Source organism: Schistocerca cancellata, chromosome 9, assembly GCF_023864275.1.
Source record: "Schistocerca cancellata isolate TAMUIC-IGC-003103 chromosome 9, iqSchCanc2.1, whole genome shotgun sequence".
NCBI classification, from domain to species: domain Eukaryota; kingdom Metazoa; phylum Arthropoda; class Insecta; order Orthoptera; family Acrididae; genus Schistocerca; species Schistocerca cancellata.
In genome coordinates this window covers 404496324-404518145 of record NC_064634.1, presented here as the reverse complement: position 1 = coordinate 404518145, position 21822 = coordinate 404496324, and the positions used below count along the sequence as shown (strand labels likewise).

The following is a 21822-nucleotide window of genomic DNA, read 5'->3' as shown; positions in this document are numbered from 1 at the left end:
TGTTGGCATAAGATGTTGAAGTCATTATCAGTACATTTAGTACCCCCACGTGGCATATGTCATCATCGGGTCAAAATCGACATCATGTTTCCAGGTGTACCAATTCCCCCCCCCCCCCCCCCCCCCCAACTAGTGTATTAACAGCATGCCAGTTCAGCAGCATTACACACTTTCCTCTCTCTGAGAAAATGTAGATGTTACAAAAAGATCTCAAACATACTCTCAGCTTTGTACCAGACGCCATTGTCGCATGATAAATTTTCTTTCTTCTACTCACTTCTCCCCCCATGAACCATGGACCTTGCTGTTGGTGGGGAGGCTGGCGTGCCTCAACGACACAGATAGCCATACCGTAGGTGCAACCACAACGGAGGGGTATCTGTTGAGATGCCAGACAAACGTGTGGTTCCTGAAGAGGGGCAGCAGCCTTTTCAGTAGTTGCAGGGGCAACAGTCTGGATGACTGACTGATCTGGCCTTGTCACACTAACGAAAACAGCCTGGCTGTTGTGGTACTGCGAACGGCTGAAAGCAAGGGGAAACTACAGTCTTAATTTTTCCCGAGGGCATGCAGCTTTACTGTATGATTAAATGATGATGTCGTCCTCTTGGGTAAAATATTCTGGAGGTAAAATAGTCCCCCATTTGGATCTCCGGGCAGGGACTACTTAAGAGGATGTCGTTATCAGGAGAAAGAAAACTGGCGTTCTAAGGATCGGAGCATGGAATGTCAGATCCCTTAATCGGGCAGGTAGGTTAGAAAATTTAAAAAGGGAAATGGATAGGTTAAAGTTAGATATAGTAGGAATTAGTGAAGTTCGCTAGCAGGAGGAACAAGACTTTTGGTCAGGTGAATACAGGGTTATAAATACAAAATCAAATAGGGGTAATGCAGGAGTCGGTTTAATACTGGAAAAAAAAAAAATAGGAGTGCGGGTAAGCTACTACAAACAGCATAGTGAACGCATTATTGTGACCAAGATAGACACGAAGCCCATGCCTACTACAATAGTACAAGTTTATATGCCAACTAGCTCTGCAGATGAAGAAATTGATGAAATGTATGATGAGATAAAAGAAATTATTCAGGTAGTGAAGGGAGACGAAAATTTAATAGTCATGGGTGACTGGAATTCGACAGTAGGAAAAGGAAGAGAAGGAAACGTAGTAGGTGAATATGGATTGGCGCTAAGAAATGAAAGAGGAAGCCGCCTGGTAGAATTTTGCACAGAGCATAACTTAATCATAGCTAACACTTGGTTTAAGAATCATGATAGAAGGTTGTATACATGGAAGAACCCTGGAGATACTAAAAGGTATCAGATAGATTATATAATGGTAAGACAGAGATTTAGGAACCAGGTTTTAAATTGTAAGATATTTCCAGGGGCAGATGTGGACTCTGACCACAATCTATTGGTTATGACCTGTAGATTAAAACTGAAGAAACTGCAGAAAAGTGGGAATTTAAGGAGATGGGACCTGGATAAACTGACAGAAACAGAGGTTGTACAGAGTTTCAGGGAGAGCAAAAGGGAACAATTGACAGGAATGGGGGAAAGAAATACAGTAGAAGAAGGACGGGTAGCTTTGAGGAATGAAATAGTGTAGGCAGCAGAGGATCAAGGAGGTAAAAAGACGAGGGCTAGTAGAAATCCTTGGGTAACAGAAGATATAGTGAATTTAATTGATGAAAGGAGAAAATACAAAAATGCAGCAAGAGAAGCAGGCAAAAAGGAATACAAATGTCTCAAAAATGAGATTGACAGAAAGTGCAAAATGGCTAAGCAGGGATGGCTAGAGGACAAATGTAAGAATGTAGAGGCTTATCTCATGAGGCATAAGATAGATACTGCCTACAGGTAAATTAAAGAGACTTTTGGAGAAAAGAGAACCACTTGCATGAATATCAAGAGCTCAGATGGAAACCCAGTTCTAAGCAAAGAAGGGAAAGCAGAAAGGTGGAAGGAGTATATAGAGGGTCTATACAAGGGCGATGTTCTTGAGGACAATATTATGGAAATGGAAGAGGTGGTAGATGAAGATGAAATGGGAGATAAGATACTGCGTGAAGAGTTTGACAGAGCACTGAAAGACCTGAGTCGAAACAAGGCCCTGGGAGTAGACAACATTCCATTAGAACTACTGACAGCCTTGGGAGAGCCAGTCCTGACAAAACTCTACCATCTGGTAAACAAGATGTATGAGACAGGCGACATTCTCTCAGACTTCAAGAAGAATATAATAATTCCAATCCCAAAGAAAGCAGGTGTTGACAGATGTGAAAATTACCGTTTAATAAGTCACAGCTGCAAAATACTAACGCAAATTCTTTACAGACGAATGGAAAAACTGGTAGAAGCCGACCTCGGGGAAGATCAGTTTGGATTCCGTAGAAATGTTGGAACACGTGAGGCAATACTGACCCTACGACTTATCTTAGAAGAAAGATTAAGGAAAGGCAAACCTACGTTTCTAGCATTTGTAGACTTAGGGAAAGCTTTTGGCAATGTTGACTGGAATACTCCCTTTCAAATTCTGAAGGTGGCAGGGGTAAAATACAGGGAGCAAAAGGCTATTTACAATTTGTACAGAAACCAGATGGCAGTTATAAGAGTCGAAGGACATGAAAGGGAAGCAGTGGTTGGGAAGGGAGTGAGACAGGGTTGTAGCCTCTCCCCGACGCTATTTAATCTGTATATTGAGCAAACAGTAAAGGAAACAAAAGAAAAGTCCGGAGTAAATATTAAAATCCATGGAGAAGAAATAAAAACTTTGAGGTTCACCAATGACATTGTAATTCTGTCAGAGACAGCAAAGGACTTGGAAGAGCAGTTGAACGGAATGGACAGTGTCTTGAAAGGAGGATATAAGATGAACATCAACAACAGCAAAACGAGGATAATGGAATGTAGTCGAATTAAGTCGTGTGAAGCCGAGGGAAATAGATTAGGAAATGAGACACTTAAAGTAGTAAAGGAGTTTTGCTATTTGGGGAGTAAAATAACTGATGATGGCTGAAGTAGAGAGGATATAAAATGTAGACTGGCAATGGCAAGGAAAGCGTTTCTGAAGAAGAGAAATTTGTTAACATCGAGTATAGATTTAAGTGCCAGGAAGTCGTTTCTGAGAGTATTTGTATGGAGTGTAGCCACGTATGGAAGTGAAACATGGACAATAAATAGTTTAGACAAGAAGAGAATAGAAGCTTTCGAAATGTGGTGTTACAGAAGACCGCTGAAGATTAGATGAGTAGATCACATAACTAATGAGAAGGTATTGAATAGAATTGGGGAGGAGTTTGTGGCACAACTTGACCAGAAGAAGGGATCGGTTGGTAGGACATTTTCTGAGGCATCAAGGGATCACCAATTTAGTACTGGAGGGCAGCGTGGAGGGTAAAAATCTTAGAGGGAGACCAAGAGATGAATACACTAAGCAGATTCAGAAGGATGTAGGCTGCAGCAGGTACTGGAAGATGAAGAAGCTTGCACAGGATAGAGTAGCATGGAGAGCTGCATCAAACCAGTCTCAGGACTGAAGACCACAACAACAACTTCCACAACAACAACTTCAACAACAACATGCTATTGATTCTACTTTCCATAAATACATCATAAACCAAAATTTCTCTCATAGCTATCATCATATACCAAGGTGCCCCCACCCCTTCCCCTCTCCAAGATTCCAGGAGAGTATTCTCAGTAAGTCATCTTGAAGCATTACAAACTTGAGCCTTGACTGGAGGAATTAAGACTCCTCTGCAAAAAGATATGCAAGGTGTGTGAACAATAAATCCAAATTTGCAATTCCACTAGGGTGAGCTCTGTTGTGTACAACACCACATTGTCTTGCACTCAGTTGTGACTTAGAAGCAATAACTCAAAACTAAAATGTTACCTTGGGTGAATAAGGCAAGATTCAAAACGCTTGTAATGCATAAATTTATTTTAATGTTTTTTATACAATTCATTTCTCACCACACTATTAGATTTCCTACCAAAGTCCAGTAACACCTGTATCTCTAACCAGTCCATATAATAGCTGGTGCTTCCGCCTTTACTACAGTCATTACTAACTTTGATAAAGCTCTCACAAAGATAAATACACATTCCACCTTTTTAGAAAATCTCTTGATCCATACGAAAAAATCAACTTTTCACTATGTAATACCCACATTAATGTCACCTCTTTCAGATGAAAATATTTCCAACAAATTTGTGGAGGTTTCACAATGCTATCACATCTCAATAATTACCAAAATACCATGCTAATACAAAAACAATTTGAAATTTAACAAATAGAGATATGTGATCCATATATTTCTGGTCACTCCAGAGAACTTCGTACTGGTACAAATGTAAAATTGTAATTACAATGTATAGACCTCTGTAACCACAAAAAGTAAAGTCAACTTAGAAGTTATATTTCTCGTTTCCAAATATATCCACATTCACACAAAACATAAAACCTCAAAAGAACAACACCCACGCACTACACCCACTTCAAATTATGTTTTATCTTGTCTGCTAGTAATGTTATTTAGTGGTGAGTTGATGGAATCAAGTCAATAACAGCTTGCCACTAGTCACAAATTCACATACTTATGGTTAATTCCTAAATACTATAATTATTTCCACTTAGAGTTTTAATGTTGTTGAACGTTGTGCAACAAACTTTATTTTCAAGTATGTCATGATGAAGTGGAAATAGTCACTGGATGTTGAGACCATGTTACTGAAGAAGTATGAAAATACACTAAGGTGAATACATCTCCGCTTTGTGTACACTTTTTGTAATCCTGGGTAACCATGTCAAATATAACATGAATTTGGCTGTAAAATGAATGTTATCAAAAATAAGCACTGTTTCCCATGGGGGCACAATTTAATAAAAACTGTTAAAAATGGTAGGTGGGTATCAAAACCCACAGCCAAATGTTTGAGATTTAAGAATAGAACTTCATAGAACCTCCTGCACGCTCCATGGTTAAGTTACTTCTGAAAATTACACAAAAGTTATATGCTAGCTTGGTTATAGGGCTAACAAGATCACTGTGCACAAGAACCAAAGCAATTAATTTTAGTAAAAGAAATATACACATGGAAGAGTAAAATCATGATGATGTTATGCCTTGTTGATAAAACATAAGCATGTGCAAAATTCTCTGCATTTCAAGCTACATTAAATTTTGTAAAACCTTTTAACTTTCAAAAATTTTCGCCATCTTCACTGTCAGGATATTACAACCTGCCAGGATCAATATGAGCCTCAATGCCAACTGTCAGTCATCTAAGAGTGAGTACAGGGTAAATCTTCAAAAGTTCCAGTTTTTTTTCTAAAATAGTATTTTATATAATGATGCACCATGAAACACATCAGAGTTAAATCTCAGTTATGTCTGTTTTCGGGTCTGTTACAATTTTTAGCTGAGAAACACTTACCTTCTATTAGACATAATACATAACATGAACTTTGAGTCACACCATGCAATAGTATAAGCACATGCACAGAACAGCTTTCGTTTTTAGAACGACTATTGACACAAACCACTATTACACATTATCCAATCTCCATGTAAGCAAGTTGCAATACACATTTAGTCGTGATTTAACAGAAAATCATGTGAAATTATACTGATTTTTTTATCTATTGAAATATAGGCTGCTCTTTAATTAGCTTTCATACAACACTTGCATACAAAAATTAAAATAATAATAATAATAATAATAATAATAATGTTTTGGTACTAACCTTTATCACTTTTTGCATGCCATTCTTCACTGATTTGAAGATCATTTCTCAGTTTCTTCAGTTCATTTTCATCCTTAGTTAGCGACATCTGAAGTCTTACACCGCGATCAGGCAATGCTGTTATGTTAGTCGACTTCAAAATACCCTGGGAGCCGGAATAAAAAAGGTACAACCCCCTTGATGACAGTTCACTTAACACATTACATGTGATACCACAAATCATCTGAAACTATCTAAAAAATTCCACACTGGAAAAATACAGCTTTTTATGTTTGTGAAAATAGCAGGTTGAGTTACAGTAAAATGAAACTAGTCTATTAATATTTAATTAATTCACAGTTCCTGTGGGTATATTCTGTATTTGGAACTAAATGAAAGGCATTTTGTTTTTTGCCATACACTTTTAGCTTCTTTTATTTGTCAAGCATCTTCAGTGGCCTGTGATACATGTTTGTTTTTATGAATATAATAAACGAGTTATATGGTAGTTACATGTATGTTACTAAATTATGTTTTCTCTATTTACAGAACAAGTTTCATGAGGTTAAATTATTGAACAATCTTTCTTACAATTTCCAATGTTTTTATTCCACGTGTGTTGTAATGGAGATGTATTTACTCGATCTACATCCTTCAGATGGCCAGTTTTCAGTGTTTTTTTCAAACACATGTATTTGAACAATTCACTGCCACCTTTCACTGTGTACTGATTGTGTGCTTTTACAGTGCGTAATGATGCCAGATGTCACAGGGTGTTTACCATCTTTCTTTTGTTTGTGTTGTGGTGTGTGTCTGTGGCTTCATGGGTGTTCATTTGTTATCATTTGTTATAGCAAATATCGCAACACTAACGTAGTAAACATTCACTGATAATCTTCATGATTTGCTGCAAACAGAGGATGTTTCAAAAAGATTCATCCAATTTCACATGACTACTTCTTCATGAATGAAGACAAAAACTCGAGGTAAATTTTAACATTCACATTGAAACAGACGGTTTACCTTGGTGTCAGTCGTAAGATGCCTGTCCATACAGTTGTCAGCAGTGGGACCCTGGCGCAGCAAGAGCTGTCACTTATTCTAAATGATAATTAATTGAAACCCTCAGCTGCCGACAGGTGTTGTTGATATACCTCAATGGGGACAGCTGAAAATGTGTGCCCCGACTGGGACTCGAACCTGGGATCTCCTGCTTACATGGCAGATGCTCTATCCATCTGAGCCACCGAGGACACAGATGAATAGCGCGACTGCAGGGACTTATCCCTTCCACACTTCCCGTGAGACCCACATTCCCAACTGTCCACAGTTCTACATATGTAAATACATGATAATTAATTGAAAACCTCAGCTGCCGGCAGGTGTGGGCAAATATCTGTTAGGTACATTACATATGTAGAACTGTGGACAGTTGGGAATGTGGGTCTCACAGGAAGCGTGTAAGGGATAAGTCCCTGCAGTCGCGCTATTCATCTGTGTCCTCAGTGGCTCAGATGAATAGAGCATCTGCCATGTAAGCAGGAGATCCCGGGTTCGAGTCCCGGCTGGGACACACATTTTCAACTGTCCCCATCGAGGTATATCAACAACACCTGTCGGCAGCTGAGGGTTTCAATTAATTATCATTATCACTTTGGGTCCTGAGCCATTGCGCGTGGGTGTCTATCATAAAGACTGGCTGATTTTAACGTATTTTAAACTACTACAACTCATGAAAGGATTCAGTTATAGCAATAAAATTACTCTTATTGAAAAACCTAGACTTTCTTGTTTAAAACCATATATAATACCTTTCTCTCGAATTAATACATTCTTTTGACAAGCGTTATTATTATAACATTGTTTTTGAAAAAAAAAGGAAAAATTGGTCAAAGGTATATTCACTGTATTTTCTAGAAGGAAATTTTTTTTTTATTTTACACAAAAATTGTAATTATGATGGATACAGTATGTCTTATCTACAGTAACTTCCTGTAACTATTTTAGGATGTAATTTTGCTCTTTGTGTGGTAAATTTTGAAGCACGGCATTTTGCACAATGCTACTTTACATTCACTACACTGGTAGCTTGTGTCTTTTCGCCACACTTTTCCAGTCAGTTTTTTTCCTCTCTGAGAACACTGTTTTTGTTTCTGTTTCTTACCTACTTCTGTCTCAATCTTTTCCAGGAAATGATTTCCAGTTGATAGTCTTGAGAGTCCAGATGGACCAGATCGGGGTTCAAGATCTTTGCTTTGTGTAAGATCTGCACAGATAACTGTCATGAAGTGAGATGATGTGAGGCGTTTTCCAGTAACCTTATTATATAATATGCAGGAATTTACAATCGCCATTAGTATAACATGGAATGCCAACTTTCTCCACCACTTCACAGTTCGATATTCAAATGCGCCATATGACAATCGCTGATCTGATAAGTCAACACCAAACTTGTTTTTATTGTAGTCCACTACACAGGCTGGCTTTTACTTCTCTCTTCCTCTCTGATCAGTGAAAGTGACAATTTCAGCAGTGTCCCTTGCACTTATCTTATGCACATTTCTTTTGTCCTTCCAACACAGTGCTAACATATTTCCTTTACGCCTGAAAATAAGTTCACCTCGCTGAAGGTTCGGATCTTTTATAGCACGAGGCAATCCCTGTCAAGACTTTCTTGTTGTTTCCACAAGAGCAGTTTTTGCAGCTTCCAGTTCTGAAGCAAGTATTGGACCTGTGTAGAATCTGGAAGAGGAGGAGGAGGAGGAGGAGGAGAGTAGTGTTTAACATCCCATCGACAACGAGGTCATTAGAGACGGAGTGCAAGATCGGGTGAGGGAAGGATGGGGAAGGAAATCGGCCGTGCCCTTTCAAAGGAACCATCCCAGCATTTGCCTGAAGCGATTTAGGGAAATCACAGAAAACCTAAATCAGGATGGCCCGAGACGGGATTGAACCGTCGTCCTCCCGAATGCGAGTCCAGTGTGCGTGTAGAATCTGTCCGTAAACACATTGTAGCCTTTTCCTGACAGATTTGCAAGCAATGTCTTTACCAGAGTCACTGTGTCAGACCTTTCACCCGCGTAAACAGAGAAATTCCAGATGTAACCTGTGTCAGATTCAAAAAACATGTACAGTTTCATACCGTATTTATTTGGTTTTTGTGGCATGTACTGTTTGAAATACACACGACCTCAAAATTTACACATGCCTTCATCTATTGCAATTTTTTGAGATGGTGTATACGCACACTGGAAATCAGCACACACATTATCTAGGAGGGGTCTCACCTTGTGCAGTGGGTCATAGCCAGTTTCTCCTTTCCTCTTAGCTAAGGAATTATCACTAATGTGGAAGTCTCTCAAAATAGAAAGGAATCTGTCACGGCTCAAGATGTTTGGACAGAAATTACACGACACAACAGGGTTCTTGGACCAGTTCTCTCGTATACGTGGCCTCACACTTACACACACATGGACTACAATTGCCAGAAACTTCCTTATTTCCATAAGTGTAACTCCTTTCCACTTTGATAATGAGCAGGTGGTGAAAGGGAATTTGTGCTTCGTAATTTCCTGATGCATTGTTGAGCACACAGATTAGTTTGTTCCTTTATATGTTTCATCATACTGTCTGTCAGGAAATATGAGAGAGATTCCAGAGGTGCACTGTTCTGGTCTAAACTGACAACATTGCATATTCCGGATTGTCCTGAGAATAGATCGATATCTGGTGCACGATCAGTAGTCGTCCAACCTTCCGCAGAATCGGTGCGGCGCACAGGTCTCAGCTTCCCCCTCACCGTCAGTCTTGCTCGTTCTTCAGGCACAATATCGACGGGATTACTTGCTGCTGAAGTGCTTGGACACCTGCTCTCCTCTTCTGAATCTATCAGAAGAGTAGTATTTGCAAATAAAATCATAATTATGTACTGAGAGTTTTTTCAGTGAAAATCTGAACAAAAATTATACGTTTTGTTGTCAGAATTCTTTACCTGAACTGCCAAAAACTTCTTCTTGAACATAGTCCACATCATCATCAGAGTCATCTACAATATCTTCCTCTGACAAATCAACGTCACTTTCTTCTAAATCACGATATAACTCGCGAGCAATTTCTTCGTCCGTCAAGCCACACTTCGCCATGTCGACGCTACTGAGACCGCGCGGGACAAAATCGCCGCTCACAAAACCCAGGGAAGCACACCCTTCCACAGCATGCCTGCACCATCTAGTGACCAATACTCAAACTACAGTCGATGCAGCACCTCCCAGGCAAGCGGGAGCCGTAAGGACACACAAAAGAAGGAAGGGGAAGAACGAGAACACACGCCCGTAAAATTACGGGTGCCGGACTTTCGGGCAGGTCACGCACGCCCGTATTTTTACGGGCATCGGCGCCTAAGTGTTATTCTAGAGAAGCTGTATGGTCATCAATGGTATCTGTTCTTTCAAGAACAGTTACTATCTTCATATATATGTCACTTATTCATTTCTAAATGCAAGTTGAAATAAAGATTGCAATAATACAGAACAAAAGTATTTTGCACTTTTCTTTTTTACAGATGTAGTTCAGTAGGTCCTCCTACAACTCAAAGCGTTTGACAGTGACACCACCAAGTTTCAACATACTGGTTGTTTATGTGTGAAGAAATCAACTTGGCACCCTCATGTAGAGTGCATCCAACAGAATTCTGCACACAGTCCACGTAAGTCTACTCAATGTGCCAGCCAAGAGTTTAGTCATTCCTCATATATCTGTCTATTGAATTTTGTCGTGACATCTGTGTTTCAAACCATACAGGATTCAATTGCAACAAGCTTTCATTATGCTGACAAACAACAATGTCTTTAGTTTCATGAATTCATTCTGGGCATGGAGACGGAAGATGATAAAGTCTAATAATGTTTAGTTTTTGTTCCATTTATGTGGAATAGTGAACCATCACACTGTAAGAGTACGAGGAACACTGCAGCCATATATCACACTCTAGTATGAAAGAGAATCTGCAAAGATTCAAGTGGTTTTCACAGGTCCCCAAGGAAAGATTTTGGGACCCACTCTACTTTCCATGAAGCACAGTTACAGGAGTCACTTAGCTGAATACGCACGAGATCTGGCTTTTTCCACCATAACAAAAACATGTTGAAAATCTAATATTTTAGCTGAACAGAGCAACTCTGCATTGGCAACGGCGTATCAGAGAATTTCTTATCAAGAAGCATCTCAGTGATGGATCGGCCTTTAATATCTCCCTCCCTCCAGCGTCACCTAAGCATATGCCCCTCTTTTTGTCATGGTGTGTGAGAGACTCCATCTAAGTGCCTCCACTTTCAAGAATTTTGAGTGAAGTGCAACACCTCAAAGCGACAGCAGAGAACCCTAGAAAATTGTGGTCCTACATAAAATTACTAAGTGAGCCTAAGGCTTCCGCCCAGTTACTCGTACACCAACCAGTCTGGTGTGGCAGTGGAAGATAGCAAAACAAAAGCTGAAGTTTTAATTTCACATTTAAGAAACTGTTCATGCAGAAGAATCGTACAAACATATCATTACTTGATTACTGCATAGACTACCATATGATGGACATGGTAATAGGCACCCCTGATGCAGAGAAACAACTGGAAGAGTTAAAAACAAACAAATCACAATGTCTGGATGCAACCCTACTCTTTACAAAGAGTACTCTGCAGCACTGTCCCCTTACTTAGCTTGCATTAATCACAAATCTCTTGCCCAGCACAATGGTCCAAGAACCTGGAAAAAAGGCACATGACTCCTGTATACAATAAGGGTAAAAGATCAATACCCTTAACATTGCTTTGCTGCAGAATTCTTGAACATATCCTCAGTCTGAATATAATAAATTTCCTAGGGATCAAAAAGTTTATGTCCACGAATCAGCATTGTTTCAGAAAGCATCGCTTGCATGCAACTCAACTTTCCCTTTTCTCACATGGTATTCGGTGAACTATGAATGAAGGCCAACAGGCAGATTCCATATTTTTAGATTTCTGAAAGACATTAGACACGGTGCCCCAATGCAGACTTAATGATGGTATGAGCATGTAGTAGTAGTTCCCGGATATGTGAATGAAAACATGGTCCAAGTGGGCTGTATTCTCTCTGTTATCTGTACAGTTGGCCGATTTCAACTGTGGGTCATTTTCAAGCACGTATCTTAAGCCTACAGCTTCATTTTACATTGAAATGACACTGGAAGCTTAAGTTGAAATTGGCCAATTGCACGGGTGTAAAGGGAATACAGCCTGCTTGGCTCATGTTTTCATTCTCAAAACAGGTGAAGGCTGTGGAACCCACAAAAACAAAATTTTAATATGTGAGCAGCTTGAAGACTTCTTAAGTAACAGAATACAGTATTTTGTCCTCAGCAGGGAGTGTTCATCAAAGATAAGGGTATTATCAGGAGTGCCCTAGAGAAGTGTGATAGGACTGCTATTACTCTCCATATACACAAATGATCTGGCATACAGGATGTCTGCTAAGGATGCTGTTGTGTACAAGATAGTGTCAAAGTTGAGTGACTGTAGGAGGATACAAGATGTCTTGGACAAAATTTCTAATTGGAGTGACAAATGGTAGCTGGCTCTAAATGTAGAAAAATGTAACTTAGTGCAGATAAGTAGAAAAACAAACACCTAATTTCAGGTACAGCATTAGTAGTGCCCTGCAAGATTGTAACATCATTTAAATATCTGGGCATAAAGTTGCAAAACAATATGAAATGGAACAAGCATATGAGGATTGTGGTAGGTAAGGTGAATGACCAACTTTGGTTTATTGGAAGAATTTTAGGAAAGTGTGGTTCATCTGTAAAGGAGATTGCATACAGGACACTAGTGTGACCTATTCTTGAGTACTGCTTGAGTGATTGGGATCCATGTCAAGTCAAATTACAGGAAGATATCCACAGGTAAAATAGAAATGGTGTGTGGCTAGGGCCTCCCGTCGGGTACACCGTTCCCCTGGTGCAAGTCTTTCGAGTTGAAGCCACTTCGGCAACTTGAGTGTTGATGGGGGTGAAATGATGATGTTAAGGACAACACAACACCCAGTTCCTGATCAAAGAAAATCTTCGACCCAGCCAGGAATCGGACCCAGGCCTTTAGGTATGACATACCATCGCAATGACCACTCAGCTACCAGGGGCGGACAATTCACAGATGGGCTGGCTATATTTGTTACATGTATGTTCGGACAACATGCAAGTATTACGGAGATGCTTTGGGAACTTAAGTGGCAATTCCTGGACGGAAAGCGACCGGTATTTGAACCTGACAGCAGAGCAATTCTATTGCCATCATTTTGCATAAGGACCACGAAGATAAGATACAAGAAATTAGTGTTCTTACAGAGGTTTATCAACAGTCATATTCTCCCTCATTCTATTTGCAAGTATCATCCACTAAGCACAGTGCGGTGGCTTGTAGAGTATGTATATAGATGTGGAATGCAATACATCCAGACATTACTGTCTGAATGTATGTTGTCCATCCAGTAGCTAGTCCAGTATCTTCATTGACATAGCAGGGTGTATACACAGACAGGGGAAAAAAAAATTCCCGGATTATTCCCGGATATCCTGTTTAAAAAAATATACTTTTTACGTGCTAAGTGACAGTAGGTTTTCCATAGATTTTCCCCTCGAAACTGTAAAACTTATCAATCCTTCGAATTGTTGGGGAAGGGGGGCAGGTGGGGGGGGGGGGGGGCAGTTTTGGAAAGACTTTTGATGAAAAAAAAAAAGGAGAGACCTTTTGGAAAGATCGATGGGCAGTGAATGAGGAAACATAAAAATTACTTTTCTCAATTTCTAAGTATACTGAATTCATACCTTAGTTTTTAGTATCCTATTCTGTAATGCAATCATCTGTGTTTTCAAAGTTTGTGGTGATTTCATTCCTTCGGGAATACTTTTTTCAGAAGATCCAGATTCTCTTTTTGTTGAAAACTCCTCCTGTTTAATGACAGCAGCCTGTAAATGTAAAAAAGTGAATATTACTGTTACAACTGCTGCTGCCACTGTTCGTAGTAGTAGTATTGTGTTGCCTTTGTACTCTTAGTTATATCTATGGTCATACTGCAAAACAAAAAAATTAACAAAATAGTTTCTTAACACTGGGCTCTCAAGCAATAACAAACAGAAAACTGTACTTTTAAGGTGCAGATGCTGGAGGAATTTCTATAATGCACTTCAAAATCAAGAAAGAATATTCAGGGAAACAGTAAGTACTTACTGCAACCAAGATTCAGATTACTATAAAGAGCTGCCAATAATCAATAATCAGATATGGAAACAAAACATGGCAAAAACTACTCAGGAAAAATGAAAATAAAAGATAAAAGTTACAAGCCAGCAACCCACTGACAATGAGGTTTTCAAAGTGAAAGAGCACATCAGGTAGCACATGAATGAAAATACAGAAATTGGCCACATACTTTCTGGATTAATCTTATCAGCAGCTGCCTTAGTGAATTTAAGGAAACAGGGAACCTAAATATGGCTGGTTGGACAGGTATTTCCAGACCTCTTCTCTCAAATTTGAGTCCAGTGTAAATCACCAAACTGCACCTTATTAATTAAATTCTGTAGAGCTAACAACTATAAAAATTATCTTGGTGTTTGACCTCATCCAAGCCTTTGATTGAACTTACCATTTCTTGGGTAGATGGAGCATTATTGATGGAACCTACAGAACATGATGTATGTACAAATGAAAGAAGATTACACAGCTGTAAATGTCATAGATGCCTGTTTCGTATGACAAAGATTTTGTAAGTTATAAAGATATATATCACAGAAACGTAAATAATACTCCACTGGCCAGAAAATTAAAAAAAGTATTGGGACAACGTAAGTTAACTAAATCTGTTACATGTTGTCTGTATAAAACAGATAATACAAAAGAAATGGACTTAGTTGGAAACACACCAAGTATTTAGAAATTTTGAGAAAGCCATCACCTGGGTGGACAGGAATATGAACTGGGAGATAATGTACTATATCCAAAACATTTAATTATAGTCAGGCACAGTATTTCATTTACCACAACACTTGTAACAGATACCGGAAGAAGAATGTCACCTAAGACAAATACAAACCATGGAGTAAGATAAGGGTATACCACATCTAAATGCTATTTAACACCTACCCCAATAATTTTGTATGAATTGGTGAGTTTGAAACCAGATGTACTTTAACATTCTACTCTATTCTTATACCAAGCAATAATTTAGAAAAATGAGGATAAAATGCGAACAGCAGGATACCAACTGTACTACCAAGGTTCCAATTACAATTTAAAAATTTCAACTACCAGACTCTCATAATGGCATTCTCTGAAATCGGCCCAGTTTGATCAAAGGTCGACAATGATGGAATAATATTAGGGTAAATCCTGTATTTTCAATACTTGGGAATGAAATTGCTTATCAGTAAGGAATAAAAAAGCCCCTAATGAAATTTTAGAAAGTGCTGATAATTATAATGTTGTTATGTGGGATAAAGGGCTAGTAACAAAGACCCTAAGCAAAGACAAACATGACATGAAGTTTTTCAGGACTGTAAAAGTTACAAAATAGCAGATGAAATCAGAAATTACTGCATACTGAAGAAAGTGGGATGTTAACAATAACTGAAAGATCTGCCAATTTTTGAGAGCAAGGTACAAAAGAAAGCATTTTGTTACAGTCCTCCATGAAGAACATCTGTGGGAAAATTGCAGACAAGATGGTTAGAACAGATCAGGGCATTGTCAGCCCACACTTGGTAAGAAGAAAATGAAGATAACGAAGAAGAAGAAGAAAAACAATTTTACTCCCTTACAGTGACCTCTCCAGTCTTTGATCCAAACTAATTAACAATAATACATGTATATACTACTAAAATTAATAGCAGTAGATACATGTAACAACTGAGGTTATATTTTCCTGTCTCTCTTGCAATTCCTACATACTGCAAAATCTGTAATGGGGAAGACAGACTGACAGGAAGCTGCCACAACTGCTACTCACAATTCCTAGACTAATCTGTACACTGGCAATATCTGGTGGGATGAATGAATTCCAACCTGCATGATCTGAATATTCTTTAGACCAACATCATCTGATTTCAAAGACAGCTGTGATCCATATTGATTTGAAGCACTTGCGAATTCGTCACATACTTTTGGTCTTACATCTTCTTGCTTCACCCATGGTGCCTGAAAAATTGAAATGTTTCTCTTAAGCACTACTACTACTACTACTACTACTACTACTACTGATGGCTGTTTCCACAAAAAGAGTGAGTCTAGCGATCTATCGTCAGAAGTGTTTAAAAATGAATGGGAATGACAGAAGAGAGAGAGATGAGATTTCTCAATATACATTATACAGTTGCATAAGCGACGGGTACAGCAAATTTGTTGAGAAACAACGCCAACAGTACCATGCAGAAAGGATTTAAAAATTTAGTTGACAATGAAAGAGCACAAAATCACAATGGTCGACAGACCAGATTCATTGTTCTGGACATCAAAAATCACTTTGTGCTAAACCTGCAGGCATGCAGCACATGAGGAAATTGGTGGTATAAATAAAATTTCTGAAGTCACACACATTCCTCCACTGTCAGTTAATAAAGTTTTTATGCAACTGAACAAAAAGTATGGAAACTACAAAGTGCGTTGGTTAAGTCAAGGGTCATGGCTGGAATGATTTTTCAATTTAAAAGTCACTATCGTTAATTATGAAGGAAAAAGGAGTGCAGCCCCAACAACAATCAGAACATCTGGAATGGATTGTAGATCTCACATTTTAAGTGGACTGGGCTGTACACTGCCCACAGTAAGACACTGACAGGCGGGAAAATCATGTTATAGAAGGCACAGATTCTGACAAATACAATCAAATTCCCAAAGCCAACGGACATTAAAGAAAGTGGAAGGTTTGAAGAATTCATCAGGGCCTCGAAAGAATTAAAAGGATAGATTCCTAAATGCTTCAAGATAACTGCCAACCTTAAATCTGTTTTCGAGCTTTTTTTTTTTGAGACCACTTGCCATTTCAGCTGGAAGCACCCCTGTGCAAATGCAGATTTTTTGTGTCATCATTCTTCTGACTGGTTTGATGCTGTCCATCTCAAATTCTTCTCCTGTGCCAACATTGTCATCTCAGAGTAGCAACCTACACTATGTGATCAACAGTATCCAGACACCTGGCTAAAAATGACTTACAAGTTAGTGGAGCCCCTCCATCGGTAATGCTGGAATTCAGTATAGTGTTGGCCCACCATTAGCCTTGATGACAGCTTCCACTCTTTAAGGCATATGTTCAATAAGGTGCTGGAAGGTTTCTTGGGGAATGGCAGCCCATTCGCCATGGTGTGCTGCACTGAGGAGGGGTATCTATGTTGGTCAGCAAGGCCGAGCACGAAGTCGGAGTTCCAAAACATAGGTCAGGCCTCTGTGCAGGCCAGTCTATTACAGGGATGTTATTGTCATGTACCCACTGCACCACAGGCCGTGCATTATAAACAGGTGCTCGATTGTGTTGAAAGATGCAATCGCCATCCCTGAACTGCTCCTCAAAAATAGGAAGCAAGAAGGTGCTTGAAACATCAATGTAGGTCTGTCTGTGATAGTGCCACGCAAAACAACAAGGGGTGCAAGACCCCACCATGAAAGACACGACCACACCATAACACCACCGCCTCCGAATTTTATTGTTGGCACTACACACGCTGGCAGATGACATTCGCCAGGCATTCGCCCTACCCCACACCCTGCCATCGGATTGCCATACTGTGTACTGTGATTTGTTGGACCACACAACGTTTTTCCACTGTTCAGTCGTCCAATGTTTACGATCCTTACGCCAAGTGAGGCATTGTTTGGCATTTACCGGTGTGATGTGTGGCTTATGAGCAGCCGTTCAACCATAAACTCCAAGTTTTCTCACCTCCCACCTAACTGTCATAGTACTTGCAGTGGAGCCTGATGCAGTTTGGAATTCCTGTGTGATGGTCTGGATAGATATCTGCCTATTACATATTACGACCCACTTCAACTGTTGGCGGTCTCTGTCAGTCAACAGACCAGGTTAGCCTGTACGCTTCTGTGCTGTACGTGTCCCTTCACATTTCCACTTCACTATTACATCGTAAACAGTGACCCTAGGGATGTTTAGAAGAGCAAAAATCTCGCATACAAATGTATGACACAAGTGACACCCAATTACCTGACCACATTTGATGTCCACGAGTTCCACGGAGCACCCCATTCTGCTCTCTCATGATGTCTAATGACTACTGAGTTCACTGATATGGAGTACCTGGCAGTAGGTGGCAGCACAATGCACCTAGGATCAAAAATGTATGGTTTTGGGGGTGTCAAGATACTTTTGATCACATAGTGTATGTCCTCAATTATTTGTTGGATGTATCCCAGACAGTGTCTTGCTCTACAGTTTTCACCCTCTACAGCTCCCTCTAGTGCCATGGGAATTATTTCCTGATGTCTTAATACAGGTCCTACTGTCATCTCGCTGCTTCTTGTCAGTCATTTCCTACCTTATCAATTCACCTAATTCTCAACATTCTTCTGCAGCATCACATCTCAAATGCTTCTATTCTCTTCTGTTCCAATTTTCCCACGTTCCATGTCTCACTACCATACAATGCTGTTCTCCAAATGTACATTCTCAGAAATTTCTTGCTGAAATGTAGATCTATGTTTGATACTGCTAAGACCTCTCTTGGTCAGGAATACCCTTTTTGCCAGTGCCTGTCTGTGTTTTACATAACTGTTTAATCTGCAAGGTAATGCCTGTTTTAATGACAAATCCTTTCACATTAGAGCTGTCCAGTATATCTACAGTGCTTTCCTGCAGTCTCCATAATGATGCTGCAAAAGCTGTACACTGTTCTGATCAACATGTGTGAAAGACGAAAACACTTTTTCAATTATAAAACTAAATAAGTCATGACTATGTGGCAACCTAAGTACGAAAATCATTGAAACTGTCTGCATCTATCCATACGCCAACAGCTTGTACCAGATAAAAATTATGTCTTAAGAGTGCTAAACATAATTAAACATACTGAAAATCTGTTTTGTTTTTGATCTATGTTGTTGAGCAAAGTGAAATATAAAACCAAGTCATATGCAGCATGTTCTCAGTTTCTCTCTTCCCTCTCCTCACATCAGACAGCAAAAAATCTGATTACTTGAAAAGAGAGGTCAGAGGCACCAAAAGACTTTTAAATAGCACTGCTTATCACAAAAATAAATTTCTCATCCTTATAGAACACAATAATTTCTGACCTTTGTATGCTCAGATTTCTTCTCCAAAAAACTTCCTTGCCATTTTGTAGCCAGTGGATATAAAATTTCATCTGATACATTTCCTTCTGATCCAGATACATTTTCTTCTTCTGTTGCTGTATTTTCTTCTTTCACTGACACAGCCTAAAAATGAGTAATTAGTGGTGTTATTAGGTAACTGCTGCTTTTGCTGGTATTACTAATACAGAATGTTGTCATTCCCCTATTACATTTCAAAGCACCACAGGAAATTTGGAAATGCATGGTTTCAGTAGGTAAATGTACACACGTCAAACATACAAACTAAGGTGGCCACATACTTACTAGGGAATATTTCACACAACTAAATTAAAAAAATTTAAAACATAATCAATGATCACAAAAATTAAAAATAAATGGGAAGGAAAAAAAGCTTCCTTAAATAATTGTGCATGTAATCACATTTCGTCTCTGTACTTCGAATTTTCTTCTAGCTATGACAATTTCATGATTATGTAATCTGTAGTGATGCGATAATTTCATTTGGAATGGCTACCTCTTCTCTACACACATTGCTTCTGATCCCAGATTTTCTTGCTTCACAAAAAGTGTAACTTTTAAGTCAATTATATCGAAGGAAAATTCAGTTCAGACAACAACTAAATTAATTAACAGAAGTGTTGGCCATGTTTACCTTCAGGGGGTGAATAGTGGTGTTGTAGTTGTAGTGCAGTATGGAAATACACATGGAAAAGTAAGAGAGAGACACTACCTAGCTTATGGGTCTAATAGTTGCTAGGCTAGGTAGTAGTTATTAGGTTAGGAAGGTGAGAGAGATGGGGTGAGAAAGATTAAAATGTAAGAGCTGGTCTCACACACCACCGGAAGAAAGAGACGTACTCACAGCGAGTACAAGGTTACACTTTCACTGAAAAAATGAGATATGAGTTTGGCTAGTACACCTAAATGAAGAAAAAAGTTTAGAGTATTGTGAAGGGTACTAACAGAATGCTGGAAGAAACAGAAAAGATACTTGTAGACTGTACAGTAAGGGCTTCTGAAAAGCAGAAAAGACTGCAAGGATATGGGTGATCGGCAAATGCAGAAAAACAGGAGTGATACGAGAAAACTTGGTCTACTAACTAGGAAAAAATCAACACAGAACAGAGAGGGAAGAGAGGTCAACAGTGGGAGTTCATAGCCAAACAATAAAAGTGGACTGCAAAACAATGAAAGGATACAGCCACACAAAAATATTTATTGCAAGAAACTGAAAAAAGTAAGTTAAATACAGAAAAAAGATCAACAGATAAAGACAAACAGTGGCTGGACACACGGAAAAGACCACTGAAAAACAGAAAATGTCACTAAGGACAACAAGATAAGGAGATAAACTGTCACTAAACCTGGAAAAAGGATGCTCAATGCAGAAAATGAGTAACCAAACATGGAGAACTGATCTCTGACCATGAAAGTAAGTTGACTGAAGTAGTAAAAGGATTGTCACATGAAAAAAAGATGACAGGCAAGAACTGCAACTAATGCACAGACAGGAAAAATGGAGAGATCCAGAAAGGTGGTTAATTGTATCAAAGGAGAATATTCTTGTCCTAAAGTTTTAAACATGGCTGTTTGGTTCAGTGACTGTTTATAAATTAAAATTGCAACAAATGAGCCCTCCATCACAATTACTTAGTCTTATGAACCAGGTTTCAACACTTCTAAGAGTGCCTGTGACTGTACAGGTATGAGCAGCCCTTAGAGGCTTGCCTTCACACATTCCTTGTAAAAAATTTTGTGGCTTGAGCCCTTCTGGCCTGTTATTTTATACATGACATGTAAGTACTGTCACTGTCTTGTATTGTATTGTTAGTCAGTACTTACACTGTCAGTCGACAACATGGCGGATAACGCAGTGCGCCTGTGTAAAATACGTGACAAAAAGGGTTTGTGCTGTTACAAAAAAGAAGAAAGGCCAAGAAAAAACAAGGAGAGGAGAATGTAAGTAAAATGAACAACTGGTAGTGTGTAACTTTAAACTCGCGAAATTGAAGTAAATGATTGGAATCGTTGCTTTTGCACAGGCCAGCTGCAGCATCCAAAATGCTGTCAATATTTTACCACTGTAGAAGCTGAAGATAGATGTAATTTGCCAGCTGAAGATGGGTGCACACCCGAAATGCATATTGGCACAAATAAAACGCATTTAAAAAAGTGGCTGATCACCGTATTTTTATAGTAAAATAGCACTTACACTTTCTTTATATAAAAAAATTCTTTATCCCCGTAAATTTGTAATTATGTTATAGACCACTTTAAATGTCTAAATTCTGATTAAGGCACTCTAAGAAGTGTTGAAACCTGGTCAATAAGACTAAGAAAATTGTGACCAAGGGCTTATTTGTTTCAATTTTAATTTTTATTCTTGTCCTCATTGTAAGTAGATCTCTTTCATGCTGGAGTTTGAGCAACCTGCCTTGTTTTTTAACCTTCTATCTCCCCCCCCCCCTCCTCCCTAACTAAGGAAAGCTATCCATGATACACACCATGCTGTCTTACAACACATTTATTCACTACTGGTTTCAATCATGGACCATGTCCACAGTGGAAAAATATCTACTGTGAGAACTTCACATGGCTTACATGCTATTTAACCAGAAAAGTATAGACCATTGCTGACCTGAAAATGTAAGAAAATGATATTTAGCACTGTAACACAGGCTTACTCATACAGCAAACAACATTGAAAACATGAAAATACGTTGTTACATCAGTATGTGCACAGCACC

At 39.0% G+C, this 21822-nt stretch overlaps 1 protein-coding gene and 1 non-coding gene across 3 annotated transcripts in view; one reads left to right on the top strand and one right to left on the bottom strand.

Moving 5' to 3' along the window:
* LOC126100803 (transcription termination factor 2) overlaps window positions 1–21822 on the bottom strand; it is a 255850-nt gene that overhangs the window by 187912 nt on the left and 46116 nt on the right. For both annotated transcript variants that reach the window (XM_049911433.1, XM_049911432.1), the window contains exons 3-5: window positions 19055–19198; window positions 13585–13725; window positions 5754–5898 (exon numbers count right to left, since the gene is read on the bottom strand). In XM_049911433.1, the coding sequence (XP_049767390.1) occupies window positions 5754–5898; window positions 13585–13725; window positions 19055–19198 (430 nt within the window). The remainder of the gene's footprint in view (window positions 1–5753; window positions 5899–13584; window positions 13726–19054; window positions 19199–21822) is intronic.
* On the top strand, window positions 7231–7305 carry Trnat-ugu (transfer RNA threonine (anticodon UGU)). The gene has a single exon. It is a non-coding gene; the product is annotated as a tRNA-Thr (tRNA).